The sequence below is a fragment of the Zeugodacus cucurbitae genome, chromosome 5 (genome assembly GCF_028554725.1).
Source record: "Zeugodacus cucurbitae isolate PBARC_wt_2022May chromosome 5, idZeuCucr1.2, whole genome shotgun sequence".
Lineage (NCBI taxonomy): Eukaryota > Metazoa > Arthropoda > Insecta > Diptera > Tephritidae > Zeugodacus > Zeugodacus cucurbitae.
Genome location: NC_071670.1, coordinates 63,578,578 through 63,596,540, shown reverse-complemented (window position 1 = coordinate 63,596,540; position 17,963 = coordinate 63,578,578). Strand labels below are relative to the sequence as shown.

Here is a 17,963-nt window from a genome sequence, read left to right as displayed (position 1 = left end):
ATAATATGAATATCTGTATACTCGTCTCTGAGTGTGACTTTAATCTAATGCATTATATGCTAGCGTCCTATTGCGCTGCTTATCTTCACTGATATATTAATGTGCATGAGTGTGTCTTATCTTGTAGCTGATTGGCGCTAGAGGCGTTTGTGTAAATATGATTGCATATATGCTAGGGTATGTACAAACATGCAGTTGGTGTTTGAGTATGCTCGCTTATTAATTACTTGTCTTGGGATATTTGGCTAAGAACAAAGTCGCATTAATTAATTTCAGCTTAAAGGCAAGCTATTGTCACAGTTGCACGCCACAGTGTGCGCACAGCTTAGCCATAAAACATTTTTCAATAAAAGGGTTACAGCTTTGTTAGGAGTATGTGTGGATACTTATATATTTATATACTTGTTTATATATATATTTGAAGTTGTTTATGTATACATATTAGTGTGGAAAAATGTTTAAATTTCCAACCATAAATTATGTGTGCAATATTCGGTTAGAAACTGTATATATTTGCAAATAAATAAATAAATTCCCTTCAAACATTGCATACTGCAAGGCGCTGAGCCGTTCGAATGCTCTACAATTGCTTGAGGCGCATCCACTGTGTGTTGAAAGAGTTGTATTAAGTAGCGGAGACTTTTGGCATACAATTTCGCTGTTTTTTATTTCATAGAGGTTGGGGAACTCGGTGGGGCAGGGTTGGCGCATTGGCCTCGCGACATTTGGCGTAACAAATGTGTTCACTGTGTATCCAACAACTGTTGTTGGCGCATGCTATGACCCGTTTTTGGAAATATTCGCTGAAAGTAGTCATAAAACTTGTATATACATATGTATCTTTAACTGTATGTGTATCCAGCACTCTTTACTAGGATTCATATAGTATGTCCTTTACTAGTATATGTTTCAATAAGTAAGCAAGTCCGTATGTATTTCGCTTCTGCTTTGGGAATTATGAATTTTCTTTGTCCTCCGTTTTGTTTATGAATTATTTGTCTCCATTTGTTTGTTTCTTTTGTTCTTTGTTTTTTGTTGCGTTATTTGACTTTCTCCCCCGACATGAGCGTATGGTTTAATGATAATAAATTGTAACCCCTTTTTTTGGGTGACTGCGCGACTTTCAACTTCCGTTTTGCTCTTTTAACGGTTTAAAGTGTTTGGTGGGAAACGTTTAATGGTAGCGATGTATAAATGTAATTTGTGAGTTGACTTAAAGTATTTTAGAAGGGAAATTTAACTTAAAATTGTGAGAGATGTATATGGTTAAAGCGTTATTGATTTAGGTGTCTGTAAAAATTTGTAACGGGTTTCAATTTTATGTTTGATAGACCTTTTAAGTACATCATTAATACAACATTAAACAATTTAATCAAGTACTTTTCCTAATTAAACTGAGGATTGACGATAAAAGGAGATGCGCTCGTACTTTTAAGCTGATACTTACACTAACTGGTGGTTAAAGTGCCGGTTTAAGCTTAGTAATTGTAAATTCAAGTGGATATCTTTATGTGAACCTTCTCTCGATCAAAATAAGCACCTTAAATGTATATTTTCACTAACCGGCGGTTAAGGTACTGATTAGAGCTTGATTGGTACTTGCATAAATTTACATTCATTTATATTAATATTTATACTAACCGAAGGTTAAAGTGCCGGTTAAAGTTTAACATAGTTAGATGAATATCGCATTTTATTCTAACTTTTAAAAGGGCGAAATATGTGAGTCACTCATACTAACCGCAAGTTAATCTGTTGAGAATGGCTTCAATCGAAATATTTATATCAACATTTTATAATTTTTATACTCTCGCAACCTGTTGCACAGAGTATAATAGTTTTGTTCACATTTGAAATCCGGAAGTCTGTCCGTCCGTCTGTCCGTCTGTCCGTGCAAGCGATAACTTGAGTAAAAATTAAGATATCTTAATGAAACTTGGAACACATGTTCCTTGGCACCCTGAGGAGGCTGCTTTCGAAAATGGGAAAAATCGGTCCACTGCCACGCCCACAAAATGGCGGAAACCGAAAACCTATACAGTGTCATAACTAAGCCATAAATAAAGAAATTTGGAACATAGGATCGCATTAGGGAGGGGCTTATTTGGATGTAATTGGTTTTGAAAAGTGGGCGTGACCCCGCCCCCAAATAGGTTTTATGTATTTAACTCGCAAACCAACAAAGCTATATAAACCAAACTTTCTGCTGTCGTTTACTTTAGCTATTTTCTTATACAGTCCAAAAAGGAAAGAAATCGGATAATAACCACGCCCACCTCCCATACGAAGGTTAGGTAGAAAATGACTAAAAGTGGGTTAACTCACTAACGAAAAACGTCAGAAACACCTAATTTTACATAAGAAATAGCAGAAGGAAGCTGCACTGAGAATGAAATTCGGTATATAACACTTTCTTGACACCCTGATGACACGGGTGGAATAAGGGGAAATCTGTTCACAACTACGTCTACTTCCCATATAACTCAATTTTGAATTCTTTTGATTCGTTCACTTTATAATATATACATTAGGAACAAATGAAGATAGCGGAATAAAGCTTTAGACAAATACTGTATTGAGCTGTGACATCACTTTTGGAAAAATTTTCAAAATCGGAACATGACTTTTCAAGGCCCCTGATATCGAACATGAAGAACTCTGTGCCTAAGGGTAATTTTTCACCGAAAATATAGGTAAATCCCTCAGATATTTTAATGTAATTCATTCCCTCTGAATTTTTTTATTATAACAGTTTCTCTCTGCACCTGAAATGGTAAAAATCGGGTCATAACTTCCCCCAGATCCCATATACCTAATTATAAGTAATATTAAATTAAGTGAGCGTATAGTCTTCGATACATTGTATCTTGGTGGTGAAAACGAGTGAAATCGGTTTAGGAATTACCTCAGTCCCCATATACTATTTATGGTGATTTTCGTTATTCTATTGAATTTTATACCGAATATATGGGTCGAATTGTGTTGTCTTTATAAAATTACATCAATAAATTGCGAGAGTATAAAATGTTCGGTTAGCCCTTTCTTACGTGTTATCCTTAAATTAGGCAGATATATTAGTTATTACTTTTATTTATATGGATATTTATATTAACTGATGGTTAAAGTGCCGGTTAAACTTTAACAGATAGATGGATAATAATTTTGAAAAGGCCGAAAGTTTGATAGCACTTAAACTAACCGCAGGTTAAACTATTGAGAATCGCGTGAATCGAACATTTTTTCTAATCATACCTATAAATGTTGGTTAATTTATAAAGCATACTTTATTACCTTCATTAATTTCTATCACTCCCTTTCAACATGTCTTCTTCTCGCATCACTTTGCACATACTAGTTTCAAGCGCTGCGACTGCTTGTCAAAACTGTCAAAATGGCTGGCGTTAAGCTTTAGGGAAATATAAACTACAACAACAACAAAACTGTTGAAAATTTAACTTTTATTTGCATAAAAAAGATTTTTGAGTTATGCCTCCACAGAGCGTATAAGCAAACTCGTGTGGCAAGGTCAGGAGACAGCCGAAAGCCTATGATGCTAGCGCTGCGTACTTTAGTTTATTTAATAATTTGTTTATTATGTAAGCTTTAATAAAATAAATAAAAAAAGGTCAGGAGAACCTGCCACACTGAGGTCAAAGCCAAACAGGCTTCGAAGTGTTAAAATTGCAAAATTGCACGCACTTTTAGTTGAGTGATTTTAGTTTTCAGTTTTGGCAACCCGTTTGACGAGCCACCAACAACAGGTGACGGCTATAACGGTAACGCTGTAACACCACAGGCGGCAGGCGGCTTCAACGCCATTAGCGCTGCTTTGTTTGCCGTTATATATTTAAAATGTCATTTTGTTGTCAGCCTCAGACTTGTTTAACGTCAAATTACGTCAGCCGCCACCGAAAACAAACAAACAACAACTACAACAGCACTACTCTGCCAGCAATTAGAAATAGTAGAAGGTGCAGGCAGGCGAGACCTCAGCGTTCTCCGCTTGTGAAACTAAGTTAACGGGCGAAAACAATGCGTTGCAAATTGCCTACACCTACAGCAACAACAACAACATGTGATTATTGCAGCAAGGGGAATCCATCCACCAATGCGGGCCAACAACATTCATTTTCATTAGCAGAGCAAAGTAAAAGCCGCCAGCCAACGCTGCCGCTCATTTCGACTGCTCAACTCAACTTTGTTTTAAAAGTCTTAAATGGAAATAATTATTGTTTGTTGTTGTTCTCGTTGTTGTTGTGACTGTTGCTGGCACTTGAATTGTGGGTTGTTGTTGTTGTTGTTGTTGTCGCCTTAGCAAAGTGGTGATAATTTGCGCTTTGTTAAAATAAATGTCTGCCAAATCCGAAGGTGGATGGGGCGTGGCGCACATACCGTTATGTGGCACATACACACAAATGTCTCCGCTGATTCTCATATAGTTGTTGTGAGTTCTGCTTGTGCTCCCCCCTGCGAATTCTTGCATTTTGTCACTTCGCTTTAGCCACTGTTTGCTTTTACTTTTGCTACTTTCTTCACCGTCCCCTTCTCTCCATACCGCCCCTCCCCTCCTTGCCTTTGAGCTGTTTAGTCTTATTAGCGAAAGTTCTTTGCCGCCTTTTGGGCGCTGTGGCCAGCCTGCCGCTGCTCATTTGGACCACCACCAGCATATGCTTGCCTCCACTACACTCTCTCTCTCTCTCTTCTCTACTAAGTGTTTTGGTATCTACTTGTTCATGCCTTGTTTACGTCGTTTAATGTCTTGGCTTAAAAATGGCGACAGATTTATTTGCAAATTTCTCTGTCTTCCAACGCCACTTGCTGTGTCTCCGTTTATCAGTTACTCCCAACGTAGCATCACTAACTCCCTCTCCCCCTCATTAAATTACTTGTTGTGCGTTTGTTAGCAACTCCTTGGTTGGCGTCGACAGTTGTCTTTAGCGTTGCATAATTAAAAAAGTTTCATTTCATTTCAATTTTGTTGTTGTTGGTTGGTTGCTAACTTGCTTCGTGTATTTGTTCTATGCCAGTGGTTCTGGTTCTAGATATGTTGCTCACTACTGTTGCTTTGGGTTCTGTTATACGTCTCTTCTTGTCTTTGGTCAATGTCGCATTTAATGTGCGAGTTTTTCAGCTTCGTTTAATTTAATTTTATTAGCGAGACGAGTGTTCGTCAAATGAGGTTAGGAAGTTGTTGGTGTTTATTTATGGGAGAATTGGATTTCAATCTGAAATTTTTAGAAGGTGATAAACCTTGTACTTGTGTAACCATACTTCAGTAAGAAGAAAAAACACAATTCGTTAGATTTGGATTACTAGAAAATAGAAAAAACGTCGGAACCCATATATTTATTCTTATCCAGGTTCATATATTATCATCTAAAAGTTTTTTATAACATTTTGAAATTTTTTGATAATAATTAATGTTAGTCAACCACTTAAGCTTTCAAGGGCTTCGTACAAAGCTTTCATAAGCTACCCAAACAACTTTCGAGCGTAATCATAGAACTTGTAATCTATGATTATGTTTAGATAGTTATAATAGCTATTCTGAATAGGTTAGAGTTAAATCAGTTCCAGAATGTCTCTTCATACATTAAACGTTCGCTTAATATATCAGCTAAGCTTTACTAAGCTAACTAACAGCGTTCGTGAGTGGTCGTTCTTTGGTATCTTTCTTCGTGGAGGTCATTTACTTATTATATAACATCGATAACGACCATATTTTGATCTACAACTCGGAAATATTTTGACTTTCTAGAATGAAGTACAGCCATAAACGGTTTTCTAAAACATGTTTTTTTTTTTTTTAATTCTCTTCAGCTTTAAATTCTTGAAAGGTGGCAGCTCTAATGTTAATTTTAATTCAAATTAAATTTCTAATATTTTTCATAAAGCAATACCTGTTTTTAATTTCGTTTTTGCTTTTTTTGCTAGGTGGCAACGCTGCCTTAAATTGTTTCAAATTAAAGGTTTTTCGAATACTTTTCGTTTGATATCAATATCACAATATGTTTTGCTTTTAATTTTTTATGCTTTGTTTGAATTTTGATATTTTGGTTCTTCTGGAACTATAATACTTCTATATCTTGGGAACATATTGAGCTTCAAAAATGAAATATTGTCCGAAAAAATTCTCTGAGAGTTATAATTGTTGCCTCTGAATTTGAAATCAAAATGACAAACAGTTTAAGCTGAACAGACAACATAAAATCCAACAATATTCTTACTTGCATATACCACAGATTATAGACCGATTATTTTGACACCTCTTCTGGGATCAAAGATATATTTAATCATTATATCATTTCGAGTAACAAAGGGAATCCGAAATTGAGTTCTCGAAAGGATCAAAGAAAAAAGATTCCTTGGAGATCAAATGCTCTTTAATATTCTACCTATTACTATCCCAGAAATTTTTAAAGAAGTCGCCAAATTCAAAACCGCGTTGAATGAAACCTAATAACCCCACAATATGCAGCAAGAAATCAACTCCAGCCAATAAAGATGTTGGCTTGCATAATTGACAAGCCAACCAGACACATCGCAAACGGGTGCGAGAGAACATGCAACGCCCCGAATACATTGGGTTCCAATGCGTCGACGGTTGTTATGAGGGCGTTCGTTGATGACACACGCGAGGTGGATGGAGTGCAGTTTATGAATTTTTCAGATTCATATCTGCGAAAACAATAGCGAAATGTGATTTTCGGTCGGTCGAGGGCTGAGCGGATAAATGCGAGAGTAGTACGAATGCAGTGCCACATATATATTTACAAGTAGGGTTGCCACAGCGTTCATGCGTCTGCATAGTTGAGTCGATATATGTTTGTTTGTGTGTGACGGTGCGTGTGTAGCTGGGCGCGCTGGATTCCTTAGTCACACTTCAGCATTTCCGGCATTGCAATTCGAAAGCGCAATGTGCGAGTGTGTGTGTGGCGAAATGAAACTATGTGGCGCTCTTCATGTAGTAGTAGTATTGGTGTGTGCTTGCGCGCCACAAATTGCCACAAATAAAAGGGAAATCAACGGAATTTCGAAACATTTGAAAATTTTATGTCTTCATTTTCGGTTGCAAAAATTTCAGAATTTTATATGAGCGCCGCGGCGCAAGGGGCAGCACATGCATACCGGGTATGTATGCATGTGATTGCCTGACAGCCACAGTGTCTCTCCTTCGGCGCAATTCAGTTTCAATTTCAATGTGGCACGCTGTGTTGCAGGTGTGGCAAGCGCTGGGTGGGGTGGTTTGTGCATATTTCGCGTTTTATGTTTGGGGTTAATTTAATGATTTTGCAAGTTCATTGCGCGCAACCAAATGTGTTGCAAGCATCGGTGCTGGCGTGGCATGGTCGCTTTTATTAGCTATATGATTTTGCTTAGCGCAAATTTGCAACGCAACCGTGTTAGACGGTAGAGGGGCGAGGGTGGGAGTGATGCGCATAGAAAATCCATAAATTCATAAAATAATTGTGTTGCGCCATGCATATGAGAATGCGTTATGAGTGCCCTCCAAACGGGGCGCGTAGTCATTGGAGGGGATTTGTGTATGTTTATATAATTGTGTGAGGGGAGCTGGATAAGTCAGTGGATTTTAGTTAGGGTATCTCTTATTTGACTAGTTAAGATCAATTTCCTAAGAGGTTTTAGGGTTTTTGGTCCAACCAGTTTTATAATTTTTGTACTGAAAATCTTATTTAGTCCTGAGCACTCTTAATTGGATCTATATTCTCTGGTCTGGAAATAAGTATTCTATACGCCCCTGAACCTATATAAAGAACCCTTGATAAGAGCGAAATTTTCTTTAAATATCATAAAGCTCTCATTTCTTCATTTAGAATTTCATGATGTAGCCTCTTAAGACAATTCCTCTTCCTAGAACCATATGTGGAGCATTCATTCCAACTTAAAAAAACTAAAATCTTCACATTGTTGCTTAAGTGCATAATAGAAGTCCATAGTCTGTGATCGATTGTGAAGCCAGGATGGTTCATATAAAAGATATAGTTGAGACGATAATCGAACTTGCAAAGCTAAGTTTCGATTGTGCCACGGACTTTGCGTCATCAGGGGTCTTCCATATGAAAAATATGCCCTTCCAGGTTCATATCTTTAATTTCCGAACACAGATATAGATTGTCATTATGTTCGAAAAATGATCAAAGAAGGCGCTTCTCGCAGTACTTCCGAAGAAAACACCAAAATTTCAAAAAATATGACAAGATTGTAAACTATCCGGAAATTACATATGAACCACCTCATACTTCTATTTCTAAGGTTTGAGGTTATAGTCAATATGAAATGTGTTAAGGAGATGGTCTAATAACTTCTCATGGATTTCTTAAGTAATGTCTGCGCCATTAAGATCTCTTTGGGGTAATCTAAAGCCTAGTCATCATATATTTTCCAGATCCATATCATCACTGGCTTCGAAATCCACAGTTTTATCAAATCACACTCGTGACTAAACACATGTAGCACAATCACCGTCACTTGCAACAATTGCAACTAAGCGCTAGCTTTGTTTAGATTTTGTCGACGAATTTCATATATACACCCACACCCACACAGACACACACACACACCCACACACCTTTAGTTATAATAAATGCGGCGCGCAGCGAAATTTTCAGCAGGAAAACGCGTTCCAGTTTACGCCGCGCGCCTGTCGGTGCGCCGTGTGGTTACACAATTTATGGCGGCGTTGAATGGTTATTTGGCGCGCTGTAAATTCTAACGCTTACATTTTTACAGCTATGTGCAATTTCGGGCGCATAATTCATGCAACATTATCCATGCGCGCTTTTAATTAATTAGTTTTAAGTTGTATACCAAAAATTAGCTTTCATCCATTTATGCGTTCCCAAAAATTTTGCTCTCACTTGCAGGCAAAAGCTTCACGCTGAGCATTGTGATATCGACCAATCCCATACAGATCGCCACCTACAACAAAGCGATCAAGGTGACTGTGGATGGGCCGCGTGAGCCACGCTCCAAGGTGCGACATCAGGGTTTCCATCCGTTTGCCTTCGGACCGCAACGCTTCGGACCGGGTGATCCGTTGATGGGTGGACTGCCGTTTAAATTTCCAGGTAAATATGTTTTGGAAATTATTTAAAAGATGTTCTTAAAAGATGATGTATTGAGTGCTTTGGAATTTGATTCAAGAAGCAGTTGAAATAGTTAACTTTCTTCGAAAGATCTGGTCCGTAGAGTCAAAAAAATGTCTTATCGACTATAAGGATATGTCTTCTGGGTCTCAGAAAGTTGGGCTTCTTCGATGCTGAATTACAGAAAAATTTTCAATTTCGCAAGAAAGTCTTTCTCCGCCAAGATAACGTACCGGCTCCTTACGAAGAGCTTGTCTTGACCCTAGATTAACCAGACTTGGTCAATATATAAGAGTTTTGTCGAGAATGCAACATGTATCGAATAACTTAGCAGCCTTATTCTGGGACCTCCCAAAATCTAACACCAGAGATAGTCTCTGCTATAATTTAATGTGTATTCTTCTCAGTATTTTTGCAAAACATGAAATCTCCCTTCAGTTATTCCAAGAACCAGCGACCTTTTCATACCTAACATCTTCCACAAAGCCCTGAAGCTTTGCCTAACATAAATAGCTTTCACTGCTGAAAGCTTTAAATCCAAGCTTAGTATTTATTTCATTCCTGTCAATTTAACGGCTCTTTCCAGTGAGCACTTCGAGTGAATCGTGGAAATTTCATGCCAATCAGCAGTCGATTATCCGCTTTCACTGTATCATATCAGGCATTTTTTGATGCCGACGGCAAAAAAGAAAGTAATCACTTGTTGTTGCTGGTTAAATTTTTGCTTCCCAACGCTGAGGGGATACTTTGCATACAGAAAATATATATACAAGGCGCTACGAAGCCCACTGCGTTGTTATAGAGCTTGCTTTTAAACGCATAATGCGAATAATATTTAAAGTGGCTTGCTTTCCTAACGACCTATCTACTAAGGCTTCGCAGCAACAGAATTGGCTTCGCATGTTCGGGTGGAAAATTGCTCAAGGCGCTGGCGTGTCGCAAAGTATTAAATTACCATAAAATAGGGAAACAAAGTCATCTGCTAAGTAAATCATTAAAACTCATTTTCCAAACATTTGAGGCAGATTTTGCGTGGATTTGGAATTGAAATTTGCCTTTAGGGATAAAAGCAGTGATAAAGGTATCTCGTTAAATTCAATCTCGTTAAAGTTCATAAATAAGGCACTGTCGCTTGTTATATTTGATTATACCGGTAGATTTATAGCAGTTGTGTGTTCGATTCATCACAGTTAAATTCAATTCAAGATTGTAAGTAGATAACTCATTTACGTGATATAGTCGCTTATCATTCTATTTTTACATTATACCAGTCTATTTGATTTATACCAGTTGTTTGGTCGAATCATCACAGCTAAATTCGAATAAAGAGAGTAAGTAGATAACTCATTAATGTGGTATAGTAGTTTGTCATTCCTTTCTCAAATTATGCCAGTATATTTGATTTATATCAGTTGCTTGTTCGATTTTCCGACTTGACTTTGTAATATTAGTCAGAGTTCTTCATGATAATTTAAAGATCCACGGACTTTTCCATATCAAAATTATTTCCTCTGGCTACTCTCTCATATACCCTCACATGCATTAAGCGACTTAAACACAAAATTTTAAATTGTTCACACTTTTGTTTCACACAGCCTCTTTATTGACTTGAAAATCTACCGTTAAGCCCTAAAAGCCAGCCGCTTGCCAACTTCTGTCGACAAAGTAATAAAATTACGCTCTTTAACACTTTCTTCCAGCAGCAGCCAACGTCGACAGCAGCGTAATTATTAAACGTTGTTGCAATGAAATTGTGCCAAGCGTGGAACTGTTGAGACAATAACAAAAACAAACACACACTACATATGTATGTATGTATTAACACTTCGCTGTCGCCTTATTAAAGGATTAAATATTTTAATGGATTTTATGCGCGTTGTCTTCAGAGACACCACCATATTTAGGTTGCATACGCGTGGCAGGCCTACATGTTGCCAACAGACACACATACACACACTCGCGCCTCACATTTGCCTCCAGGCGTTCCTTGTTTTCGTTGTCTTTTGTTATTTTAATCGCTGCTGTGCATTTTGCTCTTGTTTTCTTTGCCATTTGCTTTATTATTTTAAGTGCGTTGTTGTTGTTATTGTTTTTGTCAACTGGTAGCTGTTGCCAGTGATTATCGCTGATGAGTTAAGTGTATGCAGTGACATCATTTCGTTGATTATTATTGAGCTGAGTGACGCGTTTAGGCGGCTGCGATGATTTCGCATTGTTTTGAAGCGTTGAAAGCGAAATTTTGTTAAGTCATAAATTTGTATTAACTGGAAGATGAAGCTTTTGAAAACTGCTGTATCAACTTAGGATTCTATACTCTGCTCTAACTTTTGATTTTGTTGGTTTTTTAAGGGTTTCGGGTCTTGGGGTATATTAAAGAAAATACAAAGAGACCAGGATCTATCTCACTTCGGTTCTCAAGGAATTCCGATAAAATTCCGTAGGCAGTGTCTGCTCGTGAATAACCTGTATTGTCTACTTGAAGCCTCACTAACATCTTAAATTTGTTCGTATAATTTTTCTCAAATGATAGAGGAATTATAGCTTCTAGATCATGTTCGGTTTACTCTTCAGTTCTCGAAATCTGTATTTATACGATACTTGCATTTAATATAATGAGAATTGTTGCAAATGTGTAGTTATAGTACTTTGACATTTCAAATTATTGGTAAAAATTGGCTTGTTTGTAGAAGAGTCTGGTCCCACCTTTATACATAAAATCACTAACCCAGACCCTAGCAGTGATAATAATTGAAAAACTGTAGTTACATGGGATTGCATTATTGAAAAAGTCAAAGGCGAGTCTTACTTTACTAGAAGATAATTTCATGATATTTTTTAGTACAGTTCGAAAGACTTACTGAGAGAGAAATTCATAATTGGAGATAGAGAGACAGTGAGATATACATAGATTAAGACGGAAGCTGATCGTACAGTTCGGAGGTCTTTTTGAGATATAGACCGAGTTAAAAAGGCAAAAGGATGATTGATTTAGGAAGCCTTACTTAGAGAGCGGGGGAATGGGTGAGAAGGTTAGAGAAAGAGGGAGATATAAACTATATGTCGAGTTCGGAGTATCTACTGAGAGGAGGAGAAAGAAACGAGAATAATAAATTGTCATAAACTCTGACCACATATAATTCTAATTTATTTAATTTGTATTGAGCCATTTATATAAGCGGTGTCCCTACACACATTAGTAAACTTAATCTCCATTGTTATACTTATATCTAAAGTACCGTTAAGTACAACCCATTAGTAATATGTCTTAAAGATGTATATGTGTTTAGAAGCCAAAATGGTGGATGGTGAACATTACGGAATGTACTTAGGTACATTTACTTGACACTTATATAACAACATATGTATATAAATATATACACCTCTCTTCTCAGTAAGTAACGCACCACACAACGTGTGTCTAAAAAGTACGAAAAAGAAAAGTTTGACGTTTTTAGTGAAAATTACATTAAAATTTTCCACTTGAAGTACTCTTTGTTATGAAAATTGTTAGCACTTTGCTTCAAAAGAGTTCACACGGCTATATATGCACGCATGTACTTTGTACTCATTTGTGAAAGTAATTTTATATGCATGATCTCATATAACATTTTTAAACAAGCACACCGGGAAATATATATATATACTTTATAGGCACCCATTAGGAAATGTTTAATAGTTTTTCTAAATTCAAATAACTTTTGGAAAGTTGATGGTTGTTAACAAAAAAAACATGCTTTGTGTGCTAAATGCATTCATAAAAGTAATATAATTATGCTCCTGAATCCCGTAATGGTTATAAGAAAATACCGAAATTTCGAGACTAAAATATGATTCAGTTTTAAAAATATTGAAAAGGTATTAATAGATTTTCTTAGTAGTTTCGAACATTCGAGATTTAAAAGTAATTCGGATTGAAAATAAAAAAAAGGTAAAGAAACCTATAATATTCTGGGCGACTTGCAGCAAGAGTATTAAAAGTATGAATTATTGAATCAGTTGGACTGAAATAAGGAATCTAATATGGTTTGGTTTGAAGAGCAATGGCGCCAGTTAAAAGCGAAGTGTGGACATTTTTTTAATAAAGTAAGCAATAACTACGTTAAATATCAACTCAAATATCAAAAGCGGGTGCAACTGCGACCGAAAAACGCAATCGTTTGACAACAAAACGTTTATCGAAATTGCTTTTTCTTCAAACTTGGTTGAACAGACTTCTACATTTTCTTGACTTCAATAAATATATTTTCCTTTAAGCTAAAACAAATGAATTTTTAATACGATATTTTAATTTTATTTCCGTTTTTGTTTTTGTGTATATACCAACAAAATTTGAATGTCTGAAATAAGAATATTTTTTTTATTTTTTATTTTATTTTATTAAAGCTTACATAATAAACAAATTATTAAATAAACTAAAGTACGCAGCGCTAGCATCATAGGCTTTCGGCTGACTGGTGGGAAAAATAGAAACTAGTTTAAATACATCGAAGGAGAACTGTATCCTTCAGATAATCAGTCCCAAAATTTCGGAATTTAAGGGGGTTTTCTGGTCTAGACGCATGAATTTTAGGCATTTTTTAAACTAAGATAAAAACAATGAAAAACAGTTTTTACTATCCATTTTTTTTTGTTTTTTATTGACATATATAAAAAACCAAAATTCGTCGAAATACGGGCCGGTGGAGTGGGGGCTTAAAAAAAAAACGGTGCGCCCTGGTTGACGTAATTTCAACCCTTGTAGAGATCTAAAACACAAAAAAAAAGAAGATTCTTCATTAGTAGGGATGTAGTTATTGGGTTGACCATTTTCAAAAAAAAAAAAATAAATAAATAACAAAATGGCGTCGACTTGGGAAAAAAAAGTTTTTGACCTGACTTTTTCGACCTTTTCGAAGTTTTTAAAAATACTTCAAATCAAAATTTTTGAAGAGGATATATGCCAAATTTCAAAGGAATCGGCTCAGTAGAACTTGAGATATCATGTCAAGCACCTCTAAAAAAGTAGTTTCGAGAAAAACGCTTTTAAAGTTTAGGAGACCGCTCGACCGGTCCGGACGCCACGTCACAAAATCGGTTGTATCTCCGAAAATAAGTCGAATTTTGAAAAATCCTTCCAAGGTCATATTTTTGAAAGTCTAAACTTTCAAAATATGCAAAAAAATCGGTTCTTTTTTTTTCAAAATCCTAGACCAGAATACCCCCTTAAAATTGTTCGGAATTGAAAATTAAAAAAAAATAAAGGAGTAGTAATGATTACTATAAAATTGTGAAAAATACCCATGTGTCAGTCCCGAAATTCCGGGATTATGATGAAGTTCGAAATTCGAAAAAAAAACAAAAAGGAAAGAAAGGAAGAGGAAGGAAACATTAAAAATTATAAAAAGAAATCAGTATCGGTATTTATGAACATAGAAAACCTATCAGAAATCTTTATTCAAATCTAATATATTCTCTGAATACAATTTCCCCCAAGGTCTGCACTAACCTCCATATACCATGTATGGCTCTGTGTGCGTGTGTTTTAATGTTCTAAATGAATTTTCAACTTGAATTAATTTACACATATGCTGAGTCCTTGAATCCTTCAACACACCTATCTACACACACATGCAACATAACTGCGTACACAAAAGGGGTTGGGTGATAAACTTTTTCCGAGCGGAAAGTCAAATTTCAAAATTTCTCAAAAATCATTATGTAACTACTCATGCAAACACACACTCGTATGCATAAGTGCTAGCATGTGTGTGTGAGATGAGTGTGTTGCAACAACGGGGATGGAGGTGCTCGATCCCAGAAGACAAGTGTTGACAAGGCGTTGATGAAATTTCACCAAAAATATATTAAAATTTTGCTTAAAAGTGTTGAGCACGTAATCTAATACATACATATAACAGCATAAGCGTGTGCGTGCATGTGACCCGATTACCAGCATACATGCACATGCCCAACACTTAAAAGCTCCCGCACGCACACACACACTTGCTTTGTGCAAGTCATCGGCGGTAGCTAACGGTAAAGGGTTATTACCAACACATAATTTACATAAATTTGCCCAACCCATAGGGCCTAATGGCGAAGGTCCTGTTTCCACATGTTGGCATCTCAAGTGCGCCACTTCCTTCCCCCACACACACACACATTCGCTAATTCTGCGCAAGTAACGGTTATGCGTTGACAGGCTGTTTGATGTAGACCCACACGGAGATATGCACACACATACACACACACATTTTAGAGCTTGTTTGCCGACTTGGCAGTTGAGTGGGGGGTGGGGGCATACTTGCATGTAGTTCAGCATCATATGTGATTAAAATTACGATGCCGCGTTAAATTTTCATTATTTTATTTCGCGCGCTACTCGCGTTGGTGGGAGTGGGTATGGGGAGCGTAGCTGCCGCCATTTTTCGGCATAAAATATTTAGTGAAAAATTAAATTAAAAATGCAAAAAGGCAAAAGAAAAGATGGCTTGTTGCCTTTTCGTGGCGACATTTGAAAAAAGCTCGCGCATTTTCGGCTTTGAAGCGTCTAAAAAGGGGCTTAGATACACATTTACATGCATTATAGATAATACTTGCTTTCTTTTTGTGTACTCAGGTGGCTTAGTCCCTTCTCGCATACCCGAATACTAGCTCATTAATTATATAACAATCAATAACATTATGGAAATTAAAAAATATATTTCAATTTTTATCAGAGAGCGATAGAAGGAGTCATTACATATAGGGTTAATGTTATGTTCCTCCACGGTAGCTATTCAAATTGAGCCATTTATTGAAAAATGTCGGAGGCTGGCTTTGTTCGGAAGTTGTAGCTCAACTTTCATCTCAAGTTGGTCAGGATCAATAATGGTGTAAATAGAGGTCACCGTAGTTTCGATTTTTACTTTTTTGAATGCTTTTGTCAGAAAAATATATTGACTTATGTACGAAAGATATTTGAAAGTTTCGTAGACGTCGATATACGTGTGTTCGAAGTGTTCCCAAACTGCCAAACAAGGAGAGTTTGACACCAGAAGTTTCCCGAATTCATAAAAAGTTCTATTACTCGGAAGAGTAGAGGATTCCTGAAAAAAGTATAAAAACGTGGTAATATATTATATATTCCGAGAATACTTAAATTCAGTCGAACCACTTCAATCAGTCACTCACTGTCACTGTGAGCTACTAAAGTAAAATATATAGAAACAAGTAAGGAAAGGCTAAGTTCGGGTGCGACTGAACATTTTATACTCTCTCAATTTATTGATGTAATTTTATTAAGATAACACACAATTTGACCCATATATTCGGCCAATAGTAAAGTCCAATAGAAAAACGAAAATCATCATATATTGTATATGAGGGTTACGTAATTCCTAAATCGATTTCACTCATTTTCCCCACCAATCTACACTATATCCAAGACTATATGCTCTCTTAATTTTGCTAAGATATCTCACATATTAACCAATACATATATGCGGAATAAACCCCGCACATAATTAGGTATAGGGGAAGTTCTGATCCGATTTTAATAATTTTTGGAACAGAGACACACAATTAGGAGAAAAAAATTTCCTCTAAATTAAATTAAAATATCTAAAAGATTTGCCGATATTTTAGGTGAAAAATTACCCTTAGGCACTGAGTTCTTCATGTAGATATCCGGGGCCTTGAAAAGTTATAGTCCGATTTCGAACAGTTTTCCATAAGTGAAGCCACAGATGATATTCAGTATTTGTGTAAAGTTCCTTATATATATATTAAAAAGTGAACGAATCAGATGGAATTCAGAATTGAGTTATATGGGAAGTTGGCGTGCAGAATTTCATTGAAATCGGTCGAGTAGTTCCTGAGTTATGGTTTTTGACTCATAAGTGGGCGACGCCACGCCCATTTTCCATTTTTCTTTCATTTTTGGAGAGTATAAGGAAACGGCTAAAAGAAACGACTGCAGAAAGGGACGCCAGGCCCAATAAAAAAAAATATCTAAATGTGCCCCTCCCTAATGCAATCCTTCACTCAAAATTTTACTTTCATAACTTTATTTATGGCTTAGTTTTGACACTTTATGCGTTTTCGGTTTTCATTTTCTGGGCGTGGCAGTGGACCGATTTTGCCCATTCGAAAGCACCCTCCTCAGGGTGCCAAGGAATATGTGTTCCAAGTTTCATTAAGATATCTCAATTATTACTCAAGTTACAGCTTGCACGGACAGACGGACAGACATCCGGATTTCAACTTCACTCGTCATCCTGAACATTTATATATACATAACCCCATATCTAACTCTTGTATTTCATGGTTAGACACTTGGAAAGCATCTCCTTACTGAAGACTTCGACTTGGAAAACTTGTATTCCATACGTATGTCTACAGGCTCATCTGTTCGGATGTGACGCTAAAATTCAAAGTTAAGAATCATCGCAACTTTGTTACAGTAAATTTATAAATCAATCAGCTAAATTGGCGCATATTAGTTCGGATTGTGCGATATAGATTTGACTAATAGATACACTGTGTCACAAATCCATGAAATGTTGCATAAATTGGACTTCGAATCAGTGTATTTTTCGGATCTTGTCCTAAGGGACTTTACCTTGTTCTCATACTTCAGAAGCAGGTTCGTTTGGAACATCAAGCTAGAGGTTATGTCCGATCGACACGGAATCATGGTTAGAAACGAAAACCAATTCGAGGTACAATAATAATATCCAAAAGGTTAAAGGTTGGTAGAATACTTTAATGGGTTTATTGGACTTAGTAACCACCACTTCTAAGTTTAATATTGAAGTCGAATTTTGGAAAGTCAAAACACAAGTTTTTAAATATTCTTTAATCCTTTAAGGCTCACATTTCGACATATCCATGCGA

The 17,963-nt window shown here is 36.4% G+C and overlaps 1 protein-coding gene across 10 annotated transcripts in view; it reads left to right on the top strand.

Moving 5' to 3' along the window:
• Positions 1–17,963, top strand: part of LOC105208840 (segmentation protein Runt) — a 66,337-nt gene that overhangs the window by 36,371 nt on the left and 12,003 nt on the right. For 9 of the 10 annotated variants that reach the window (XM_054231403.1, XM_011178897.3, XM_029038169.2 and 6 more), the window contains one exon: positions 8,886–9,089. The exons of the other annotated variant lie outside the window; for it this stretch is intronic. In XM_054231403.1, the coding sequence (XP_054087378.1) occupies positions 8,886–9,089 (204 nt within the window). The remainder of the gene's footprint in view (positions 1–8,885; positions 9,090–17,963) is intronic. 10 annotated transcript variants of the gene reach the window in all.